The sequence below is a fragment of the Anguilla anguilla genome, chromosome 13 (assembly GCF_013347855.1).
Source record: "Anguilla anguilla isolate fAngAng1 chromosome 13, fAngAng1.pri, whole genome shotgun sequence".
Classification (NCBI taxonomy): Eukaryota; Metazoa; Chordata; class Actinopteri; order Anguilliformes; family Anguillidae; genus Anguilla; species Anguilla anguilla.
This window is the reverse complement of record NC_049213.1, coordinates 24,858,910-24,882,510: the sequence shown is the minus strand read 5'-3', so window position 1 is coordinate 24,882,510 and position 23,601 is coordinate 24,858,910. Positions and strand designations below refer to the sequence as shown.

Genomic DNA, 23,601 nt, shown 5'->3' with positions numbered 1-23,601 from the left:
AAACACCCAAACAGGCCAAAACGGACAGCACAAAGACTCTTTCGAAAAATGACTAATAAAACTCCAAGAAGGTAATTCTATCTAAAGGGTTCTGTGCTCCAGTGTGAGACAAACAATGACCGATTCGCCCTGAATGAGTAGGGAGACCGGACAGGACTTCACATCAGATTAAGGATTCCATTCACAGAATCTGAACAAACATAACAGCCATTGCTAAAGTTGGTGCAGAAACGGGAGCAGGCCTGATCTGACAGGGAACAGCGATGGATATGTGCAAAACATCCAGTTGTGTAAGGCTGTCAGAGATCAGGTTGTCTAAAACACTCGGTGTGATGAGGCCAGCTCAGTTTGAAAGGATGACCGTTCCAGTGAAACGCTCACGACAGACAGAAGCATCTCTCAATAAGACTCAATAGCTCCACAGACCTCGAGCAGTTCAGTAAGGCATTATGGCGGAACATCCAGCACAACTTAGCTAGCATAAGCTCTCAGACCATGAGGCATCATTGTGGCCTATAATCGACACATTCACAGGTTACAGACTGCAGGACTGGCTGACTGACCGGCAGTGAAGATGACCACATGGCTACATGAGCGGTGTGATTGAGTGTCTGACTCACTCAGTCACTGATTATGGGCCGGATCTGCTGGCTATGACACTGACTGACGGACCAACTTTGAGTTTGACAGACTATGGGACTGACTCGCTGATCAACTGACTGACAGACTGATTATGGCCCAGACTTACCACTGTGAGACTGGCTGGCTGACTGACTGACTGGCTGACTGGCTGGCTGATTGGCATTCCAACCGCAGGCTTTTTTTCTATCTAGGCATCTAAAAAGGAGCAGCCCTCATTCATATTCCCCAGTAAGAAAGCAAAGCTATAGCATCCAGCTCCAGCACTTCATTCACACTAGCTTGTGCTTTATACATCACACTGTGAACATTGCATCGCACAATTTCCATCTGTTCAGCTTATTTACATAAGTGCATTAAATACAAAGGGGCATCTCCAGAGTTGTCACAATACATCCACAGAAAAGAGGCCGTCCACCTGGAGGAGTAAATGTCAATGGAAAAAGAGTAGAATCTAATTAAAATGTGCCTTTCTCCATTTCTTGAATGTTACCTATTTTTCAACGTGAGTTCTTTTGTCAATGAACACATGGCTTAGGTACACCAGGTTTCACAGGACAAAGCATTTGCAGAAGGCACTTTAAACTCAGCAACCCAAACTGGTTCAGCCTATGCAGTTTCGCCTCATGTCCATTATACTACATTCATGCTTACAGTTTCTACATTCATAATACACATACTCACTTGGGTAAAAACCAGTATTTGTTAAATGTTTCTAATTATTTTACTTCTTCTGAGCTTTTGTTAGTGTTTGGGGGACAGCTTTACCGCGCCTACAACATGTCTGAATTGGACTGGCCGAGGGGAACAATTCATAAAACGCTTCCTGTTTCAAGGCAACAGGTCCAGAAAGGGCAAAGCCCATCCCCACCTCACGCCAGGCCCAAGTGGCATGAGATGTTCATGGATCTGGGTGCAGGACCGATAACCCCTACGGAGTAGTCTTTTCTGCAGTGGCAATTTAGCATGCAACAGGCAGAGGGCACTCAGATTCCCTGGTGACAGTACCATGACAACTCTGGGACTGTGGAGAGCTGTTGGGGGCAGGCAGCATCTGGCTGTCCGTATCTTTAGCAGGGCGTGAGACATGCTGTGAGCTGGGTGTGTGTGGGCTGTGGGGGGGAGGAGGCGTGAGAGGAACTGAGAACCGGAGAACGAGAGAGCGACCACGCAGCCAGGTGGGAGCATGACATCATCACTGGGTAAGTAATGGGAGACAGGGCGGGAATGGTATGGCCAGTGGGACTTGGGGGGGGGGGGGGGGGGGGGGGGGAGTGGTAGGGGAGGAGCCAGGAGAAGGGAACAGGACAGGGCTTTGCTCTCAGCTCCTCCGGGACTTTGAGTGCTGGATAAGCCACTGCAGTGTGATATCTGTGGAGAGGAGGAAGGAGACGGAGGGGATCAGAATCAGAGCACTGAGAACAGAACACTGCACACAGATAGCCAGCACTGACATAATCAGCACTAACTAACAATGCAGACTCATACAGAGCTCTTTAAGACACAGGCACACATACACACATGCATGCAGGCAGGCACACACAAACACACTACTGACTTGCACAGTAATAACTCAAATCTCACATACATAGTGCTCATACGGCTGAATAAAGGCTGATTCTGACATCCTGTTCTGGATCACGTATCTACAGACTGTGCTCCACACCTCCGCTCCCCACTCACCTATGTTATCCTTCTCTTTACAGGAAATTGAGTAGCAGCAGATCTCTCTGTCCTGAATAGCTGCCAGGTTCCTGTGGAGTAAAACGCAGGGGGATAATGAAAGAAACGCCGCCCCTCTCCACCAGGAGCAGTTTGGGCTTAACCACTCCATCCACTGTACAAACCGCTAATAGGGAGTTTTTCCCTGCTGATTTTGTGAGCACAGCTCTGCGGATCTCCAAGGTCGAGAGCGAATACCACTGTTCTAGCAAAACGCTTCACATAAAATGGGAGACACTAATTCAATTTTATGAGCTCGGCTGTCTCTCCGGTTGCTTTTAAAACAGACGGCACAGGGCATAAAATGTCAAGCATGCGGAAGGCACGTTATTATTTCCCAGATGCTTTTCAGCGTAGCGCAACGTAACACATCATTTTTGGGTGTACCTAAATTCCACAACCACACTGACATGTAACACAGCCATACCTAGATTTCAGAGTTCTTCCTTATAAATCTACATACAAAATAATTTTACTTCAGAATTCAACCACTCTGTAAGGCCTAGGAAGTCACATCATTTTCAATAGTTCCAAGGTTAACAACTGTACCTGTATTTGAAACGGCTTATTTTCCAAGTAAAGCACTGTACTATATATATGGTTCAGTGCTCTACACGGAATTGCTCCCATTAAAATATGAATGCAGTGTCACATTGTAGCAGCTGACAACAATACAATAACAGAAGCACGAGGAAATGTATGACGAGCAGGTTTCAGATCTAGTCAGACCAGTGGTATGGTGATGGGCTAATAGAAACAGGGTTCTTGAGCAAGTACTTACTCTCCTGTTTAATTCAGCTTTACACTAGGTGAGAAATGGTACAGTTGGCTGGGGTACCCTCTGAAATACTTCACAGGTATACCCCATCACACATTCATTTCACTGGGGTTTCTACTTTTTAAACAGATGACTTTATTCCTAGATTTCTGTCTAGGGTACCAAACCAGCCGGTTAATCTTGTTAACCATAGATCATTCAGACCCAGGCGATCAGGTTGACTCTGGGCATCAGAACATTAAGATGACTCAAACTGGAAATTTGCGTCAGGCATGTGACTGCAGCAGTCAGGAGCTTACGGAGCTGCAATCTTCCGCCAGCAAGAGGAACTACAGAGTACAGTACAGGTCACACGTTAAAGGCTTACCAGCTTGTGAGAGACACTGCACATTACTCACATTTTTTCAATAAGCTGCTTCTCATCCAAAGCACTGGGAAGATCTCGTTTGTTCCCTAGCACTAGCACCTGATGAAGGAAGAAAATAAGAAAAAAAGAAGAGTTCAGACAAAGCCATATATCTTCCCCAGATTTTATGGCTCTTCCTCGCGGTAATTACAACCCCTCTTTCGCCTACCAATCACCAAAGTTCATCAGTTTCAGCTGTATCTCAAAAAGAAAATAAATAAGAGGGGATGAAAAGATATCAGAGGTCTGGAGATACATCACTTTTTAGACAGCTAATCTATACGACTTCTGTTCCGTTCCTTCTGTCCTTGAGCTCCCACTGGATCTCAGTGTATATTTTTTATTTATTTTTTAAGCGTAAATGTGCATCGTCATTGGCCCCTCTCATTCTGATCTATGTGACCAAGAGGATGGCTACTGACATCATCTGCGATTACGGTCACGCTCCCCAGCATGGTACAAGCTGGATGAATCAGGTTGGGACAGGGTGGCTAACAGTAATCGCAATCTGTACTTCATCTATAGTTCAGCGCTCTACACAAAATCGCTCCTAAAACAGGAATGCAGTTTCACTTTTTAGCGGTTAACAACTCTATTTGGAGACAAGACAAGAACAGAAACACGAGGAAATGTATGACGAGCAGGTTTAAGATCTAGTCAGACCAGTGGTATGGTGATGAGCTAATAGAAACAGGCTTGTTGAGCAAGTAGTGGGGTACCATGTGATATACTTCACAGGTATACCCCATCACACATTTACTTCATTGGGGTTTCTACTTTTAAAACAGGTAACTTTATTCCTAGATTTCTGTCTAGGGTATAAAACCAGCCGGTTAATCTTGTTAACCATAGGTCATTAAGACCCAGTGGATCAGGTTAGCTAAATGAGCCTGTACATGTTCCTCTTGGACACTCTTTACAGTCCTGTTCCTTCAAGATGTACACACAGATGATGTACTGTATGGCAGGATCATGTACATGGCATAAGCATTCGGATAATATCAATGACTCTCTGCTTCCTGTTGTTCTAGTCATGCTATTATTTCTGGGATCACCTTCTGAACAGGAATCCCATCCCTAATGCTAATGGGTCATTGCTGAGCGCAACTCACCGGGATTCCTTGCAACTGAGGTTTGTCTAAAAGGTTGTGCAGTTCATTTCTGGAGGCCTCGATTTTTTCACGGTCTGCAGCGTCCACCATGTACCTGGAAGCAAACAGTTCAGGAATTACAGGTCATCACAAAAAAACAAAAGTATTGCAGTAATGTCTACAGATTGCAAAATATTTCACAGATCATGAGTAATTCTATCCATTTTATTCAACTGTGCCAACTAGTCCAAGATCTAGGCTAATCAAAGTGAGTGAAATTTAAAAAGTGCCCACGGGGGAACATAGTTGAGAAACAGACACTAGACTAGACAACCAATCATCGAGGACATAGCTCTAATCACCAGAACACTCCCATGTCTGCCGTAGGATTGTTTAGCTAAGACTCTGAATAAGAGCGAACACACTGCCAGTCAGTGCACACAGGCTACAGCTCCACCCGTTTCTGGGCTCATAAAGCCTCACGCGAGCCCGTCGCTAGCGCTAAGCCGCAGACAGGCGGAGGCCACTCACACGATGGCGTTGACTCCTCGGCAGTAACGCTCCCACATGCTCCGGAAGCGCGGCTGCCCCCCTATGTCCCAGATCTGCAGGGTGGAACAAACAGAGAGCATGGCCTCTGGCCCTGAGTCACGGCTGGACACCAGCTTACATCAGCAGCTTCAACTGTGCCATGTGATTCTGAATAATAATAATCATAATAATAATAAAAATAATAATATACACAGCACACTTATAGTATATTCCTAGATGCTGAGTCACCATAATGAAATAACAGGAATACCTTTATGGTTACGTTGCCCTTGGTGACCTTTCGCATGTTGAAGCCCACCGTGGGGATCATGTCCTCGCTGAACTGGCCTGACTGAAAGAGCAGAGAAACGCAGCCACGTTCAGATCACAAGAGAACTTTACTTGGGCTCCCTGAGCACCGTAGAGGCACGCACACATTGGCACGCTCACATGAGCACGCACGCACACATCAGCACAGTGACCGGCATGAGGAGAACACAAGGCCTGCTGGCACGAGTCTGAAGCGCATTTCACAACACAGATGGTTTTTGTAAGAACTCGAAATAGACGTGTCATTAAATTACAGTACGTACAACGGCCAAGAGCACTCAGCGCTGGAAAAGGGTTGTGAAACACACAGATGTATTTACTAAAACAAAAAAAAACCTTGCTACAGGGCCTGGTGAGCTATCGTACGCTTCGTACGTCACATCCCTAGCGTGAGGAAGTGCTGTAGGTGGAGCTCACATTTACTCTACGACAGACATTCTCTAAGACAGAATTTACATATCCAGGCCGCTACAGTATGTTCAGGCCAGCCACGCTCATGAATGCTTTCGTTATTAGAAGAGGAAATCCGATTTGTGGGCACAGCACGAGTCATATGGGGGCTGTGGCGAGGCGCTCCCGCTCTTTTCGAGACTGAACAGTGCTTCTCTGTGTCAGCCTGGAGCACATGACTGCCGTCGGGTCACCTGACAGGGGCTAAATGGAAGGGAGTGAGGCAGGCTCGTGATTTTCCAGCAGGGGTCCGCGCATCCGTCCCAACCTGCACCCGGCACACACTGCTGTCCCCCACAGCCCATCCAGACAAGGGGGCCAGAGAACCCTGGGGCACAACCAGGTTTACCAGTCTTCTGTCAAGGGACAGTGCAAAGCCCGGGTACTTTTATAGCACCCTGTTTCCTTTGATGTCAAAACCCACATGGTGTTCCACACAGGCAGTGAAACCTACAGGGTCAGTTAGGCCGAATCAGTTTACCCCACTATATTACACACATCAAATACCCTGCAGAACCCCTCTGAGGAGGCAGGAGCCTCCCGACCAGATGGGACACACCTGGGGTGGGCTTGGATGGGCAGTGCTCGGAGTATGAGAGTGGAACACTGTTCAGGGCACCAGTGTGGTGGAATGATGAGAACGACGAGAACAGCAGCAAGAGCAAAACTAACAGAAGCAGCGTGCACCATGTGGTCAGGGCAGTGGTCGTGATGCTTGTCGCAGCAGCCATTCTTTTTCTCAAATGTCAGTTCAAAGAAAGTAACAGGTGGTCAACTGACTTAGTCCAAAATTATTCACTGGCAGAGCTGGACCAAAAGAGCAGGGCCTGGGAAGCTTTCTAGAATCCATATTCACACGGCTGGAAACCTTTAGCACTTTGGTGAGGATTCAGAGACGTTGGCCCACTTTCTGACCTTTCTCCAGAGTCTCACTGCTAAAGCACCCAAATAATTCTCTGCTTTACTTCACCTAAAATGTGGCTCTGTGCTTTACTTCATCTAAAGAGTGGCTCTGTGCTTTGGCTTCTCTGTAGAGTGGCTCTTTGCTGAGGCCACTGTAGTTTCTGTTAATTACTCACCATGCGCATGTTAGCACTGCTTCTTGGCCCAACCCCACAAACTATGATCACTTAATTAGACAGCCCATAAGCCATAAATATGTCAATGCACAAATGAAGCCACACCAGACTCAAGGACTGAACAGGACAGCAGGAATCATAGAAATGATAATGACAATGATCCCAACCCAAGTCATTAAGTAACAAAACACAGAGCAGAACTCTCATATTAGGAAATATGCTTAAAAACCACCAATGCAGACAAACATTAGCAGTGGAAACATGATATTGAAATTTGCAGAATGGATGTGGCCATCACAAACATAAGAACAGATTTTCCAGTGTTGCTGCTCTAATGGAGTCATTAACATTCCAGAGTGAGCACAGGAATGTGTCTAAATCTTTCAGCTGGGCATCTAGATAGAGTTAATCCCCTGCTAAAGTAGCTCTGCTGCTGCATTATTATGGGGAGTGGGGCAAGCACTTTGTTCTGCATAACAACACAAGTTGTCCCACAAGCCTGGCCCTTCAGTCTTCACCACCATTTTAAACTCATAGCTTCATGCCAACTTTCCACCAGCCCATCTTAATTTTGTTTACGCAGTCCGTTCATTAGACACTCCAAATACATGCATTTCTCTGCGTAACCCACACAGCTGTCAAAACTACCCAAATTAATGTGAATAAAAACCCTTATGAGCTCATGAGGACCTTTTCAAATATTTTTGCATTTTATTTACTTTATTTGCCCATGTCTTACAGACATGCAAAGAGATGTGCAGCAAACTGCCTGACTGAATTAACTGTAAAAATGTAGCCTATTCCCCATTGTACCCCTGCCAGGCTTTCATGCACTACCAAACGGTACATTTCCAGCTCTTAATGCTCTTAATGACCTTTGTGCTACACAGCTGGGGATATTCAAAGGCAAAACAACTCTTCCTCACCCTATTCTCTACTTTGACTCATGTCCACTCATCTGCTGAATCCCAGAAGTGGAAGAACGACATTCACAATCAACATCTGCATAGTCAACCAAATCACTTGTTTGAAGAACCACTCCAAAATCATGAACAGGAGACAACAGCAGGGAACCTGGAATGGCAGGCACAAGCCTGCAACATCCAATAATGTTTCTTTCAAGTAGCTAACTTTTTACCCAGGCCTATTCGTTAAAGGCATTCCTGGTTTTTTTTTTTCTTTATTGCAGTTATAGTGTATGTTTGCGAGCAGCCAGAAACTTTTTTTATGTATAAAGATGGTATTTTAGATATTTTCAGAAATTTCTGACCACCTGTCAGCTTTACGATGGCAGATATGGGCATAAGGGTTTATGGCCTAAAGCAAAAGAATACAGTTGAAGTAATTCAAAAACACAGCTACACTCTGCCTCCAGAAATTCTGTAACAGAGAATCTCATTATTCTTAAAAAAATCAGGTTTAATCTTATTTTGGTTGGAGCCATTTCTTATGGTACGATGCAAGCCATTTCTTAGTCGCATAATATAAAACAAATTGATATTTGTGTTTATGATTATGAATAAAAGCTAGAAAATGAACCTGTTTGCATATATAGCCTCTGGCAACACAGCCACCTTGGGAACCAGGTTATGGCCCCAGTGGGTTCCTCTATATTCTCTCAGAAGATAAACAGGGAACATATAATGGCTATACACACACCCCTCCACTTCCCTGTGCTACTCTGTATGGAAGAATGCTCCCCTACACAACATCAGACACAAATGGATTGGCAAGCTTCAACATTCACCTAACCCAGGAAGGCCCAAAACCACTGCAAGAACCGGCCATGAAAACAACAATCTAATTCTGTCTGGCTCTGGAATTTAAAAAATACTAATAAAAAAAAAAACCTCACAACTGAATAAATAAGCTTAAGCCCAATTCATCCCAGAGGGGAAATGAGTAGCCTACACCTATACGCAGATCTAAATATCAACTAGCCTAATCTAAAGCTGGCTAAAGTTGGTCTTTACGAACAAAGTTGATCTTTAGAGCTCACACATCCTCTCTCCCCTCTCGCTCTCAGGAGCTGAGTCAGCTCTTATACTGCACCACAGTAAAGAGCACAGCCTCTTACAAGTCATCAGGGACCACGAAACACCCAACATCGTCTTTTCATTTACGTTTCACTAGCTACACGCCATCTTCACGTGCATGAGACTGTTGTGATGATGCACACAAAACTGGAGTACGCATAAATGACGCCAGTGTTTATGCGTACTCAAGCAAGCAATAAATGCAGCATGTAGCCTAGTTACAGACATGCAAATACAGGGTAGACAGTTGACAGCATTCTTCTGAGGAGCCAGCAGCACTCACATGTCTTTTACTGAGAGCTGTCGCTTAGCACATACAGACATTTGAAATTGATTGCACAAAGCTTGCACCTATCCAATTTTCTCCAAGGTCTTTTGGTGCCAATGCATTTCTGATTTATTTCATTTATTTTAGTTAAAGAAGAAAAAGTACCCAATTAAACCACATTTTGACAACAGACTATTTCCTATAATGCAAAAACTGCACACTGAAGAAGGCACTGCGCCGAAACGCGTCTGTGCTGAGATGTTCTTACAAAAATAAAATTTGTGCGGCCCTTTTTTTCAACTCTAACAGACTATGTCCCCCACAAAGACTACGTGAACCAACTTAATTTAAAACACAAAGCAGTTTAGTAAGAATTATTTGGCTGAGACCAGTAAAGGCCTTTGGTTTTTTAGGAGTGGATTTAGCCCATGAGGTCTACACTTCAGTTCCATTCTATTAAAAATAATACATAAATAAAAAAAAAAACAAACATGAGGACAGCCAGTGGCAAAAATGCGCGTGACTCTAAAGCTGATGTGATAGCTTCAGGATGGGTATCCTGCAGTGACGTTGCAGAGAGCACACGAGTTACGATCCAGCAACAGAACACTGCAGACCGTTTGAGCCACCTGAAACACCAGCACTCTCACTTACTGTCCACTGACTGAGCACCACAAAAGATGATGTAATCCTTAATAGCATAAAGCAGAAACGTGCCAGCGGACGTTGTGTACCAATGCAGGTGCAGGCTACTGCATGCCGTTAATCCTTCTATCTTCTGAGAACAAGACCAGGTAGCCTATATCTTGAAGAAATTAGCATTGCGAAAGTTGTCCTGATTATAAAATGGTTTCCAACGTTAACCTGGGCATAACCTGATAAAACTCAACATTGCCACAGACATTTGGCTCCTCTGTACAGTGGCACAGGCATTGCTTTGGAATAACTCAATCTTCCAGTGCATTACGAGCCAGGTGAGGTCATAAACTCACAGAAACCCTGATGTACAGTACAAACAGAGAATCAACACCCGTTTGATAAAGATACCAAGCTTGCCTATAACGTATGGCTTGACTGTGGCATGCATGCTAAAATATGAGAATACTTCAGAGTTCACAAAATCATAAATGTATTCATTCAAGCCTAATAACAATTTTCGAAATCCAACCTCAAAGAAGGAGCCATGAGTAATCCTGATGGTAGGGGTCATACCCACATTTCTGGGGGGGATGTGACTCAAAAAAGGTCTGAACGACCAATCTTGTGGGGTTGGGTTGGACACATGGTTTCATGAACTTCTTTATGTGAAAGCCAAAAATGAGTGAAATCCAGATACATGTATGATTTGCTAAAAAGGATGAAAGAAAGATGGGTTTCATAGCATCAAGATCAGCTGCAATGATCTGTCATTGTAATATCATCTCAGGATTCACAGGAATCAGTCCAGGATCCACGACAGACAGTGAAATTCCCTGCAGCTGGCCTCTGCTCTCAAGATTTTACTGAAGAAAGTCTTTACACTAAGAAATGAGTTCAGGAGTAGATACAGAGCTCTATACCGAAAGCTGTTTGGGCTGCACCATGGCTGTTCAGAAACTGGTCCGCAATAAGCAAACCGCATTTTACATCCCCAAATGCTGTGATCTTACGCTTCCTCAACTACTTCAGCAAATGTACAGTTGTATGAATCTAGACTAAAACATTTTATATGATAAAACAGCCAAATTGCTCACATGAACAAAGTATTTGCATAGCTGTAAAAAACAAAATGCACTTCTTAAAAAAATAAAAATGAACAGATACTAGGCTATAGGTTGCCTAGATATTGACCAATGGGGTGAATTGCTAGATTGGGGAATTTCTGTTGATATGATTGCCTGGAAAATTCACAAGTAGCAGAACATGAAAAAGAAGAAAATAAGGAAGAAAAAGAAAATAATCCAAACTTGGACCTTTACTCTGCAGCCATGTGAAGCTGTATATGAATTATGTGTGTTACCTAGGGTCAGAGGGCAGAGAAGTTAATGTGAGTGAGACTGAGTTATATCTGAGGCAAACACTTAATATGCTGCTTTAGATGTGGGAGTATGCCATAATAACCTATAAAGTGACATATTTCAGATTTGCCAATGCAGTTATACAAAAACAAAAAAAATGGAATGTGTATAGTAATTCTCACAACACCCCACACTGTTGTCCCTGTAAATTAAGATTAAACCTCTGTATTGTCAGCAGTGTCCAACTGATTACTCACATCACATTCTCTGTTATTCAAGTATTAGTTACGGTTTCAAAAGCCCGCGAAACACCAACACATCAGCTCACCAATAAAACGCTGCTGTGATTTATGAAACGCACAGGGGGAATTACTTAGCCATTCATAAAGCCTCACTTTTATTTTGCGTCACTATTTTTGCATACTACGCATGATTCATTATAAGGCAGCTTGCTCTAAAATCCTGACTTACAGGAGACAAGTTAACATGTTGTACTCTTAAGAAGTTCCACAGATCTTTTATAACAAATACATTCATTTGAACCCAAATCTTGTGTATACTGATATACTTGTGTATACCATTTACCAAAATTATACAGCTCCTGCTTTTTTATTCAAATTCATGTCATGTGAATATTTTTGTTGTTCATAGACAATGAATTCAGATTAATATTATAAAATTGAGATGGATAATGAAGCAAGCAGAATATTATACAATTTAAATGGGTAATTAAGTAAGTAGAATATTTAACAATATACATGGATAATGAAATGAACTAGGCTATATATTATACAATATCCCCCCAATTCACTTATTTTAACACATTAGGCTACAACCAACGATTTTGCCATTGGATCTTTTCGATTTATTTATTTATTTATTCAACAGGACACAAGTAACATGCACAATCAATTAGACAGTCTGCTTGGGCAGCAGTGCAGTATAATAGGTAAGCAACTGGTCTAGTAACCTAAAGGTCACTGGATTGTTGCACCCCTGAGCAAGGTACATAACCTGCACTGCTTCAGTATATAGCCAGCTGCATAAATGGATGCAATGTAAATGCTATGTAAAAAAAGTTGTATAAGCCACTCTGGATAAGAGCTTTTGCTAAATGCCGGTAATGTAATGTAATATTGTAACTGAAGCAATGCACCTAATAATATAAATGATCTATTTTAAATGGGAAAAATGTTATTTATTAGTGTAATTACATTAATGTGCATTACTGTTATAACAAGGAGTTAATGGTTCAATCAATGACGCAAAACACAAGTATCTATGACGTACACTCTCACGTGATGAGAAGCGTCTTAGGCCCCTGATATCATAAAACAGATCACGTTATACAACAATGTAAATACAAACTTTCTCTACATGATCATTTCAACAAATTTTCATGTCTCCTATCAAGTGTTAGGCTACAAAATATCAGAATCTTGGGTAATGAATATACATGTAGCTAGCCAGCCACTGCAGAATTTAGACAAAGTTTGTAGCAACTAAAGCGGTTAAATCTGTGACAACTACTTTCGTGTCATGTCAGTTGTCCCAACGTGCTGATGGGATATTAAGTCGAGCTTGTTCAATCATATCACTGGCAAACTAGTTCGCTGGACTTCACCTACAGTCAGGAGTGTTGCGAAATTCTGCGCAACATTTTGCCTAGAGAAAACAATCACAAAGATACGAAAGGAGGCCTCGATAGTTACCTTTTCCCTGGCTCAGCTCATTCATGATTAGCTGTACATGCCGGCTGTATCAACATATGTAGGCAGCTAGCTACAAATAAATATGGAAGTACACAAATTATATAGATTTCCAAAATAAAGCAAGCTAGCGAGCATATATTGCATGCCATTTCAACCGGCCTTGCTCTGACCCTCAACACCAATGGCATTCTTTGGAAAATATTAAAATAACGAAGAGAACAACAAGCCTAGCAAGTCGGCTTGCTATATTTTCACACAGCATGTAAAACCCTATATTAACAAGCTAATTGTAATAAATTATACGTAGTAGCATCTTGCTAGCATGCCAGCTAGCTATGTAGCTAGGGTGTTTCCATGCAGTACTACTGACCATAGCAAGCCAACTTAGCTGAAAGCAGACAGCTGACGTTACCAACTATAAAAACACACATAGTTAGCCAAATTTTTACTTTTTGGAAATTAAATAGCGAAATCACCACCTTCGTAATAATGGGTAAGCATCTACTTCATTCACAATGTTATAAATATATGTAAAACAGAAGCTAAACTAGCTAGGTAGTTAGCCAGCTAATGTTAACTTACAGCTATCACGTTGACGAAGGTGGTCTTCCCAGAATACTGAAGTCCCACCAGAGTCAGTTCCATCTCCTCCTTCCAAAAGAGGGACCTAAACCAGTCCAAAAGTCGGTTTATGAGCGCTAACATCTTGATATCGACAAACAATCGGAAATAAACAGAGTGCGGTTGCTGTTCCACCAGCTGCTATGTGCACAGCGTCTACAGGAAGTGTGGGCTGTCATATGACTATGAAACTGCACGGGAAGCTCTGTTAAAAGGAAAGAAAGGTGGACAAGTTTGGTTTACTGGAACAGATATCAACAGTTGGAACAACGACATCTTCCGGTACTTAATTGTAAATGTTTGAATGTTTGACAAGTGAAATAATTTTCTAACAACATTGGCAGTTCAAGTATACGTGCATATAGTATATAAACGTTGAGTTTACTGTAATTAAAATTGTTATGGTCACACATGTACTATACGGTCTTGTAAGACGCACTTTCTTCTTTTTTTACGTAATGTAATTAGTGAAATAGAAGCGTGAGTTCCAGTCCGAATTTTTAGGGGAGATTATTGACAAGGAAAGAAAGAAAAAGCCCTAAATCCACCACTGGTGTGCATGGTGAAATAGCTCCGTGCTGGTCTCATCTGACCACGACACGGTCCAGTCAAGCCTCAAGTTCAGTTTAGCAAAATCCAAATACAAATTTTTGTTGATTGCCTTCAAAAGAGACTTTTTTTTATTGAAGATATTTTAAGAAGCCTATTGGCTACCAGGCAGGTTTACAACTGTACCAATGGTTTTACATTTTCTTAATTATGATATATACTTTTATACTTAATAGTAGGAGATGGTTTATTTATTTATCCTTGTTTGTTTGTTTGTAGGCATTGCTATCTGACTTGTGAATGCCAACAACCCTGTATTTTCTTTGCCTTTCATGGTGATGGGTGACATGGATTTTTATTTCCATGGATCAAAAAAGTACCATGCAAATGCTGTGGAGGAATATTAGCCGACTCTGCTTTGCAGAACTGCTTTAATTCAGACAAACTGGTTGTTTTTCAAGCATGAACTTCTCATTTCAGGTCCTGCCACAGCATCTCTATTGGGTTCAAGTCTAGACTTTGACTGGGCCACTCGAGAACTTTAATTTTTTTTCTTTTCAGTCATTCAGATGTGAACTTGCTTTTGTGTTCTGGATCATTTTCTGGTTGCATAACCCAAATGCGCTTCAGCTTCAGTTCACAGACAGATGAGCAGACATTCTCTTTAAGAATTTTCTGGTACAGAGCAGAATTCATGCTTCCTTCAATAACAGAATGTCGTCCAGGTCCTGAGGCTGCATAGCATCCCCACACCATCACACTACCACCACCATGGTTCTCTGTTTGTATGATGTTTGTACTGTGAAATACTATATTTGCTTTACGCCATAATTATGACCCATGTCATCCAAAAAGTTTCACTTTTGACTCATCTTTCCATAGAACATTATCCCAAAAGGCTTGGGAATCATCCAGGTGCTTCTTGGTAATTTTTACCTAGCCAGTCTCGCATGAATTCCATTTTTGCCCAGTCTCTTTCTTATTGTGGAGTCATGAACACTGAAATTAGCTGAGGCCAGAGAGGCCTCCAGTTCTTTGTATGCTCTTCTGGGATCTTTTGTGACTTCCTGAATGAGTTGTCGCTGCGTCCTTGGAGAAATTTTGGCAGGCCGGCCACTCCAAGGAAGATTAACCACCGTTTCATGCACCCTCAATTTGAAGATAATGGCACTCACTGTGGTTTGGTGGAGTCCCAGAGTTTTAGAAATGGCTTTGAAACCATTTCCAGATTGATATATTTCAACAACTTTTTTCTCATCTCTTCTGGGATTTCCTTTGATCATGGCATAGTGTGCTTGTAGAAACTATGTGGTGACTACTTCACTCTGATGGTAAGGCTCAATATGAATCAGGCTTAGATTCAACAGGGCTGCCTGCAATCAAGCCTGGCTGTGTTCAATCATCCATCCATTATCTATACCCGCTTGTTCTGTTCACAGTTGCGACAGCATTCACTCACACACCTATGGGTAATTTAGAGTCTCCAATTAGCCTACCTGCATGTGTTTGGACTAGTGAATGTCGGAGTCCCTGGAGGAAACCCACGCGGACACGGAAAACCCACGCAAACTCCACACAGAAAGCCCCAAACTGGTTTCAAACCCTAGACCTTCTTGCTGTGAGGCGACTGTACTACCCACTGCACCACCATGCCGCTGTAACTATCATTATTATTATTATTATTATTATTATTATTATTATTATTAGTAGGTGGTATTGCTCGACGGTGGTATAGATGTTTCAAGTGTGCACATGTTGTTCTGCCAATAGATGGCAGTAAAGCGCTATGATAAAAAGTTTAATTTGATATCCACACCGGTTACAGGTTAACTTTACGATAAAAAGTCCTCTATTGCTTTTATTAGACGCGAAGCACCTATTGGACCTGGCTTGAAACTAACTCATTAGCTTACACACTCACTCACTCACGTTTAGATGACTGAGGATTATTCACAAAAGGGAGCTCTTACCTCTCAAATAGCTGAAATTCTGGGGTGCTACGTAAGAGCGGTGCTTTGAATCAACGACTCTATGTGTCCTTGTTTTATTAGGAGTGTATCGAAACCGTTTGTAGGACCCGAATACAACTATAGGTAAAACAGATGCCTGTGCAAACCGTATATAACTCGCTGCAATCCCCACCATCGTCTTTTTCGGATGCAATCTTATCCAAAAGGGGTCGGTGTGGGGGCAGTAGCCTAGTTTCTTTTTTTAGCCCAGCACTACGACGGATTCAACTAATTAATGAATCACGGTTTCAACGGTTTTGCCCTTATTTGTGAGGCCTTGGTCGTGCATGCAAACGCATAACAGCAGTGTACATATACAGATTTATTTTTTATTTCGAATACATTTTTCGAAATCCTGAAAATATTCCGGCGTTCGCGCGTAAATTCAAAGACATAGGCTAGAATAGAATTATTTCTATAAATGCATTCCACGGTCACTGCGTTGGTAACAGCCAATAGGGTTCGTGAGCCTTCTGTATGAAACGGTGAGAGGTAAAATGAGGTTAGAGGCTCGTTCGCCATGCTTACGGACAGCTGAGCTCTCAGTCTGAATCGCGCCCCCTCAATGCAAATCAAAAGCTGTGAAGTCAACGGACCAATCACAGTACTCCGATGCTGAGCGAAAACAGTGTGCCAGTACATGTGACAATATGCAGCAACGGAACTTGGAATAGGCGTCGACAGTTAAGGGCGCTCCTCTAAGTGGACGATTCTTTGCTGCCAAACTACCCTGAAGGCGCGTCAACGCTTTATTATGTATCATTAATTGTACATAGTTTTCCTGTAAACTCAAAAGAATTTATACCGATGGAGAAGAAACCAATGAAATTGTTCTGCTAAAATGCGTAGGCTATTTAATGAACCTATTAATACCAATGAAATTGCATTCATAGTAAATATTTTAAATAAGCCGAGACGGCGGCATATGTTATCCTAAAACGACGCATCCAGCGGTGGGAGGAGGAACGATTATATAAACGCATGATGCAGGGTTGCTATGATACTGTTTCCTATATCGAAACTGACATTAAGGTTTTGTGATAAGGTAAACAGACGTCCTAAACCAATTTATTCTTATATACTCGTTCTCGCGCTCGTGTATCAATATAGTTTATCTGGAGTTTGGATGCACTTTGTAAATTGACCATTAATGGTCTGTTTTTACTAATAAAAATTAATTTTTGCTGTCGTGGAGGTTTTAGGCAATCAAAATGAAAAGATATGCATATTGCTTGGCGTTGGTTAAAATTAAATCAAAGTGTTTCGTGGAACGGTTTTTTTTTTTTTTGAGGTGTACTGTCTACTTAATCACTAGGTCTAGGTGATATTCTAAACTAGGTTCTACCCAGCACGTAATTCAGTCTGACTGGAAGCACAAATGCATACATGTAGGCTAGTTATAATTACAGCAAAATATGAAGACACACATAATGTTTCATATAGCCTAACATACTGAACCTCAGAAATGAACCCTGAGGGTGAGATAACTATAACATTATCTAGTCTGACAGTACGGAGACCGACAGGTGAAACGGAATGATAAAAAAAAAAAAAAAATTAAATCACGTGCACAAGATATAACTTGTGCTCACTAATTAATGCAAATTGTGTGCACGATATGTAAATCGTGTTACTATTCATGTTAATCGTGCTTACGAAATACTAACCCTCAAATTAATTCCATACACCGGTTTACAGGCGTAAAACGTGATCGTAATTTACATGCCTTAACAGTGTCTCCCGTTTCGTTCGTGTGCAGTCACTTACCATGAACGCCATAATGGCACAAGGACATATTTTTTCTTGATTTGGCTCTGTACTCTGCAATTTTAGATTTACAATCAAACAATTCACATTTGGTTTAGGGCTCATTCTCAGCTTTTATTCAAAGGTAATTATAAACACTTCGGCCATGTAGAAATTATAGCACTTTTTATATATTTGGATTCAGATTGGGTGAATGACTTGGCCAATCAAGAATTGTCCTATAGGATGAAGTTCCGTCCAATGAATTTGGAGGCATTTGATTGAATATGAGCAGGTAACATTCTTCCGTACCCTTCAGAATTCATTCTTTAGCTTCTATCGGAAGTTACATCATCAATGAAGACAAGTGAGTCAGTATTTATGGCAGCCATACATGTTGTTTGATTACAAACCTAAAATTGTAGAGTACCAACAATTGTTCCAAACATTATGTAGCTCACTGTATGTCATACTCACTGGTAAGTAGGAATGCACATTTTCGCGTTTTTAAGAGCTAAAATCTTGAAGTCACTTTCATGAAATGAATCATGTGAAATTCATGTGATCCATAATGGTTAGCCCTCCCATTTTAATACAGTTATCTAAACCTAATAACTTGCAGTTGTTTAAAAGTGACTTAAGACTTTAAAAGTATACTTACCAGCAGGAATGACATAAGTGATTGCACACAGCCCAAGCACCTGCCCCCTTTCCTCAAATGTGCCCCTTTAATTGTATCAATAAAACAATTATTATATTATTGTTGACGTCATTCATTTCTGTTAATTCATTCATTTTGGTTAAACATATTCTGTACTATAACTGGTGCCGTAAAACAGTTGTTCTAGGTTCATGTGCCCTTTTGTCACTTTGAGCACCTGCCCCTCAGTAGGTCTCTGCATGGCCATACACCATTTTCATGATTTAGATCTCGAGTGCTCAAATAAAAATAAATAATGAACAAATCCCATTCAGTGTCACCTGCTGGTCTCCGTAGTGGGAAATCCGATTCTGCCTCCATTTGATTCACGCAGGCCAAACTGCTCTCTGGCTTATGTAAGTATTATGTAACAACGTGTTATTGTTGTGCTGTGTTAAGGTAAGGTTACTTTGCACCTAAACATGTTCACTCACAGCCATGAATCAACAAAACATTTTCCACAGGAAAAAAATACTTTATTAATACACTTAAGTAATTTATATCAACATTTACTTTATAGACAAAATATGTACATCAAGCAACCTTCTGGTAGGTCCCAAAATGAAAACCCCAAGTACCTCTTCCTATACAAAACTAATATTCTGTTTAAAACATTACATTCACGTTTCTCTTTCCACTTCAGACTCCAGAATATACTCAAATACAGTTAAACATCTGTTATCAGTTTGTCAGCTTTAACAAGTAAAGGCAACATAGAACAGGCTTAACTTGACCAGAAATGAATACGGAGAGTGAGGTAAACCAGCTTTAGCGTGGTGCTATGTACATGTTCTCTTGGCATACAATGAATGGCTGTCTCAAACTCCCTCTAAATATAATGGGTAATGCAGACTTTGTAGGTCACGTATCAAAAATAGAGATGTACAAGTAGTATAAAGAAAATAATTACAACAGGTTCCATTACCATTTTCTCACAAGAACACAATCTACTTGACAAATGGTAGCGGAGTCAAAATGCAACACTAAAATGCACGTGTGATCATGTCTCACCCCAAGAATGGTGCACACTGGGTCTAGAGATGGCAAACTTACAAAATGAAAATGTTTTTGGGGGAGTGGGGGAGCTTCATGGGATGGGATGGGGAATATGTCATTTGGGATGGTTCTGGTCAACCCAATCAGACACATAGCAAATGCTGGGAGAATGTCACTGGTTATTTGGTGTGAACTGGTCAAAAGGGACAGTAGTTCCATTTCCAGCAGCTACAGGTGAAAGAGGTGTAGACCCTTCTGTCACTGCTCTACAGCATGTAGAATCTTCAGAGGCAGCATCTACTGGGTATTTTTCTGTCTTTTTCTACATTCAACCAAGGTGTGTGTGTGCAGAGGGCAGGTCCTGATCATTGGGGGCTGTCTGCGAATCACATTCAGAGGAATTACACTGACATTCAGCATAGGAGCAGCGGAGCTATCTCCCACTCTTAACCACAGTGCACTTTAATAGTCCTCATATTTACCATCTTCACAGTGTCGCAGAGCAATGCAGCAGGCTCTCTCTCTTTCAGCCTCCTCCAAGCCTTCCCCACTCTGAGTGCTGGGGTAGTGGCAGGATGTGAGAGGGGTGGCTGCATGGCTGCGTGCTCTAATAGGAGAAGGTATGGGTCATGGGGGATTGGCTTGTTGGGTGGTGAAAGGGGGGGCTACCGCTGCTACTGTTTGAGGGAGGGGCTCCTCCCGTTCTCCTCTCTTCTTCTGCCTTCTCAACAGCACCCACTTTCAAAGCATGGGGCTCCCCAAAATGTCCTCAGTCTTTGGTTTCCAAGTTCAAGGGGGGGACTTGCTTTAAAGCCTGGAGCAGGGCTGGTGAGTCCATGGGGGACTGGGAGGTGGGTACAGGGGACCCCACTCTGGGGGACATCACAAGGGACGAGGGGTGCTTCTCTGGAGACATGCCAGCGGCAGAAGCACTCATTCCAGGGTATAAGACTGGCAGACCCCCTGGGTACCAGCACTTCTCCAGCATGGGGAGGTAGGCAGCAGCAGCAGGTGGGATGAGGTAGAAGGGCATACAGAGAGGGGGCTGGTGGGGAGAGAAGCTCATGTAGCTGCTGGCACCGCCCATTATCTCCCCGCCAGAGAGGGCCTCATCCTCCGAGGACTCGGCTCTCTGACGTTTGGCTCGCGGTTCATCGTCCTCTTGCTTGATGTCATCTGCCACCCTCTCTGACAGCACATAATTGAACCCGCCCTCCTTGGCGAAGTAACCCTGCCGAGGGGCTTTGGAGTCCCGTTTCTCCAGCTCACCGCCGTAGCCGCTGTCGGTGTCTGTGTCGCTGCCGCTCTGCTCCCCGCCCTGAGGGAAGGTCCTCTGGATCACAGGAACACAGTTCTTGCCACGGACCTCTGCACCCTTGGGCAGTGGCCCGGCAGGCTTCTCCTTGCGCTCCAGTGCTTTGTGGGCGGGCTCTTCTACATAGGGGCTGGGTACACCCTGTAGCAGCTCCGTTGCCACCTTGTGTAGATGACTGATCATGTGGGAGGGTGTCAGGTCTCTTCCACTCTCCTGATTGGCCAAAAACTGAAGGACCTCCTTGGCACACATGTGAAACCCTGAGCGAAACATCTCCTCACTGGCACTGGAGCTGGAAGGGGGCTGCTCACCTGTCAGAAGCAAAATAGCACTTTAATAACAGTGAAGGAATGAAAATACTGCCTTCAATTAACAGATGTTCCAGAAAAGTGTTTAAGGAAGCATTTCATTTAAAATTACTCTATATATTTGAACAGTGTTGATGGATGTTTAGTTTGTGGGGGAAAAATTGTTGCACAATGCAATTAAAAACCGTTCTCATTATCCTTTCACAAAATGTGATATACATAGAGAAACAATGGTAGCATATCAGGTACTGGGCATGCAGTTGCAGGTGAAACTCCTGCAAGTTGTGTCCCAAAGAGCTTGATGTTTCACTCACTGATTTGCATGCCATTCTGCAATGCCATGATTTTCTGCTGCTGTTGTTCCAGGAGGCTGGTCAGGGCTTTCACGTGTTTGAGGGTAAGCTCCAACACCACTGCTTTCTCCAAATGGCCCAGCGTCTGAAACAGGAGGATCTCCGATAAGCACGTAGATCTCTTATGTAACCAGCACAGCAAGCGGAGGACAAATGCGATAGAGGCGGGGGCGGCAGTTCAGCCACACAAGCACAAACTGCTATTCAAATACTTTCCAACCAAATAATTCATTACCAAACATAATTATACTCTTATTGATCAATGTATGCACACATATTTGCAAATATCGGTACTTTTAAAAATTGCTATGCGTCTATATATAGCATGAATACATTAATTTTTCAGTTCATAAACATGCAGCAACAAATGTTTTCCTCGAACGACGGAAAAACATTTCTACATTTCCCTGCAATATCACGAAAATTCCCGTAGAGAGGTGCACGCACTTGCTGAACATGCGAAGACTACTCTAAATGAACAACCAGATGGCGCTTTAGATCTTTTTTTTTCCTGCGAATATGTTGAGTTGATTCCAAACTTACTGTAAGTTTAAGGTGCTCCGGCAGTAAATCCTTCAGTTGAGCAATGCACTCGTTTATTCGGTCACGTCTTTTCTTTTCAATTAACCGGTGGGGTAACTTGTACGTTTCCTGTAAATTCAATGCAACAAGTAAGTTTTCACATCAAAAAAATACTTTATTAAAATTGACCAGGTTAAGACACTATAGTGATAATTTGTGTTTAATCTCCACTCAGTTGTCTATCGTTCATTTTTAAAACAGCAAATATTTGAGTTTAATATACTTGCACTGATTTAATGATGGTTATACAAAGTGTAAAAGTGTAACTATACACATTTTCCCAATGACGTAAAATGAAGGAAAAAAAAATACAATAAATAAAAAGACAATTTCCGTACCTTACTGTCTTCCCCGCGTTTCATGCCCCGTCTAGGTTTATACACGTACATAGAGAAATCCATTCTGTACAAGAAAAATGACAATTAGAAACTGTCACAGTTTTATTCGTATTAGCATTATCACAACACTGTTATGGGTGCAGTGGTGCAGAAACAGAGGCGCACATTTTCATAGCAAATTTAATTCGTTTTGACTTACCCTTGCATGTCAGCGATCTCCAGCGACGAGTGCTTTGCCATACAAGGTGGTGGCTGCGCACTTGTAATCCTTTCCATTTAGTTTCTTTGTGAAACCCAAAAATACACAATAAAATCTACTTTATTTTTCCCACTTATTCTACCGTATACAAAACAATATTCTCGTAGTTGATCTACAGTTCTTGGCCAAAAGTCCTGTGAATAGCGTTTTGTTTCCACCGTAGGTCTGTCTGTTTATTTATATAAATCGTTTAGGTGTTTGATTTACTGTTATTTCCCTTGATGTTGGCTTTCTGGAATAGTTCGATACCAGACGATGTTGCTACACTGCCATCCAAGAGTGGTCGGCTGTAGTCCTGAAGCTGCAGCCCTGGTTAAGTGTATGAGTGTGGGTGGATTGCGCTACGTGTTAAATAAACCCTGTGACTACAGACACGTCTCTCGCTCAGAAACTGACCTACCTCCGTCACATGAGCCTCACGTGTTGGACAGCGCTTTCAGCTGAACTGAGACCAGCCCATTTTCTCTCGCTAAGGAGAATCCGCACGAGAACGTTCCTCCTAGTCATTGCAGCCGTCCTGTCCCGTGTAACACCATGCTTTACCCCGACTACTAGTGGGCTAGAACAACCCGGGGCTGAACGTGCACGTCGACCGTGTTTACTATAGAAAGTGGGAGAGACTTTCTCTTAACATAAAACAGCGTCCCTCTCCTTCGCCAAATGTTCTTTTTGTTTGTTTGTTTTTGCAACTGTATGACGCAGATATTATAGAATAAGCTATTTTAGTTGATATATGCGATAAATACACATTCGATTTTTGGTTTAGGGTTTCGAAAACCATCTGAA

At 42.3% G+C, this 23,601-nt stretch overlaps 2 protein-coding genes across 2 annotated transcripts; both read right to left on the bottom strand.

The window, feature by feature from the left end:
• Positions 1 to 1,128: 1,128 nt before the first annotated feature.
• Positions 1,129 to 13,856, bottom strand: arl8bb (ADP-ribosylation factor-like 8Bb). Its single transcript, XM_035387428.1, has 7 exons — positions 13,622 to 13,856; positions 5,439 to 5,519; positions 5,168 to 5,241; positions 4,658 to 4,751; positions 3,538 to 3,605; positions 2,323 to 2,393; positions 1,129 to 2,010 (listed from the first exon to the last, which is right to left on the bottom strand). The coding sequence occupies exons 1-7, from the start codon at positions 13,742 to 13,744 to the stop codon at positions 1,961 to 1,963; spliced, it is 561 nt and encodes a 186-aa protein (XP_035243319.1). The 5' UTR covers positions 13,745 to 13,856; the 3' UTR covers positions 1,129 to 1,960.
• Positions 13,857 to 19,118: 5,262 nt separating this feature from the next.
• Positions 19,119 to 23,351, bottom strand: bhlhe40 (basic helix-loop-helix family, member e40). The gene is made up of 5 exons (XM_035388780.1): positions 22,756 to 23,351; positions 22,557 to 22,620; positions 22,180 to 22,287; positions 21,598 to 21,721; positions 19,119 to 21,286 (listed from the first exon to the last, which is right to left on the bottom strand). The coding sequence occupies exons 1-5, from the start codon at positions 22,830 to 22,832 to the stop codon at positions 20,430 to 20,432; spliced, it is 1,230 nt and encodes a 409-aa protein (XP_035244671.1). The 5' UTR covers positions 22,833 to 23,351; the 3' UTR covers positions 19,119 to 20,429.
• Positions 23,352 to 23,601: the final 250 nt, after the last annotated feature.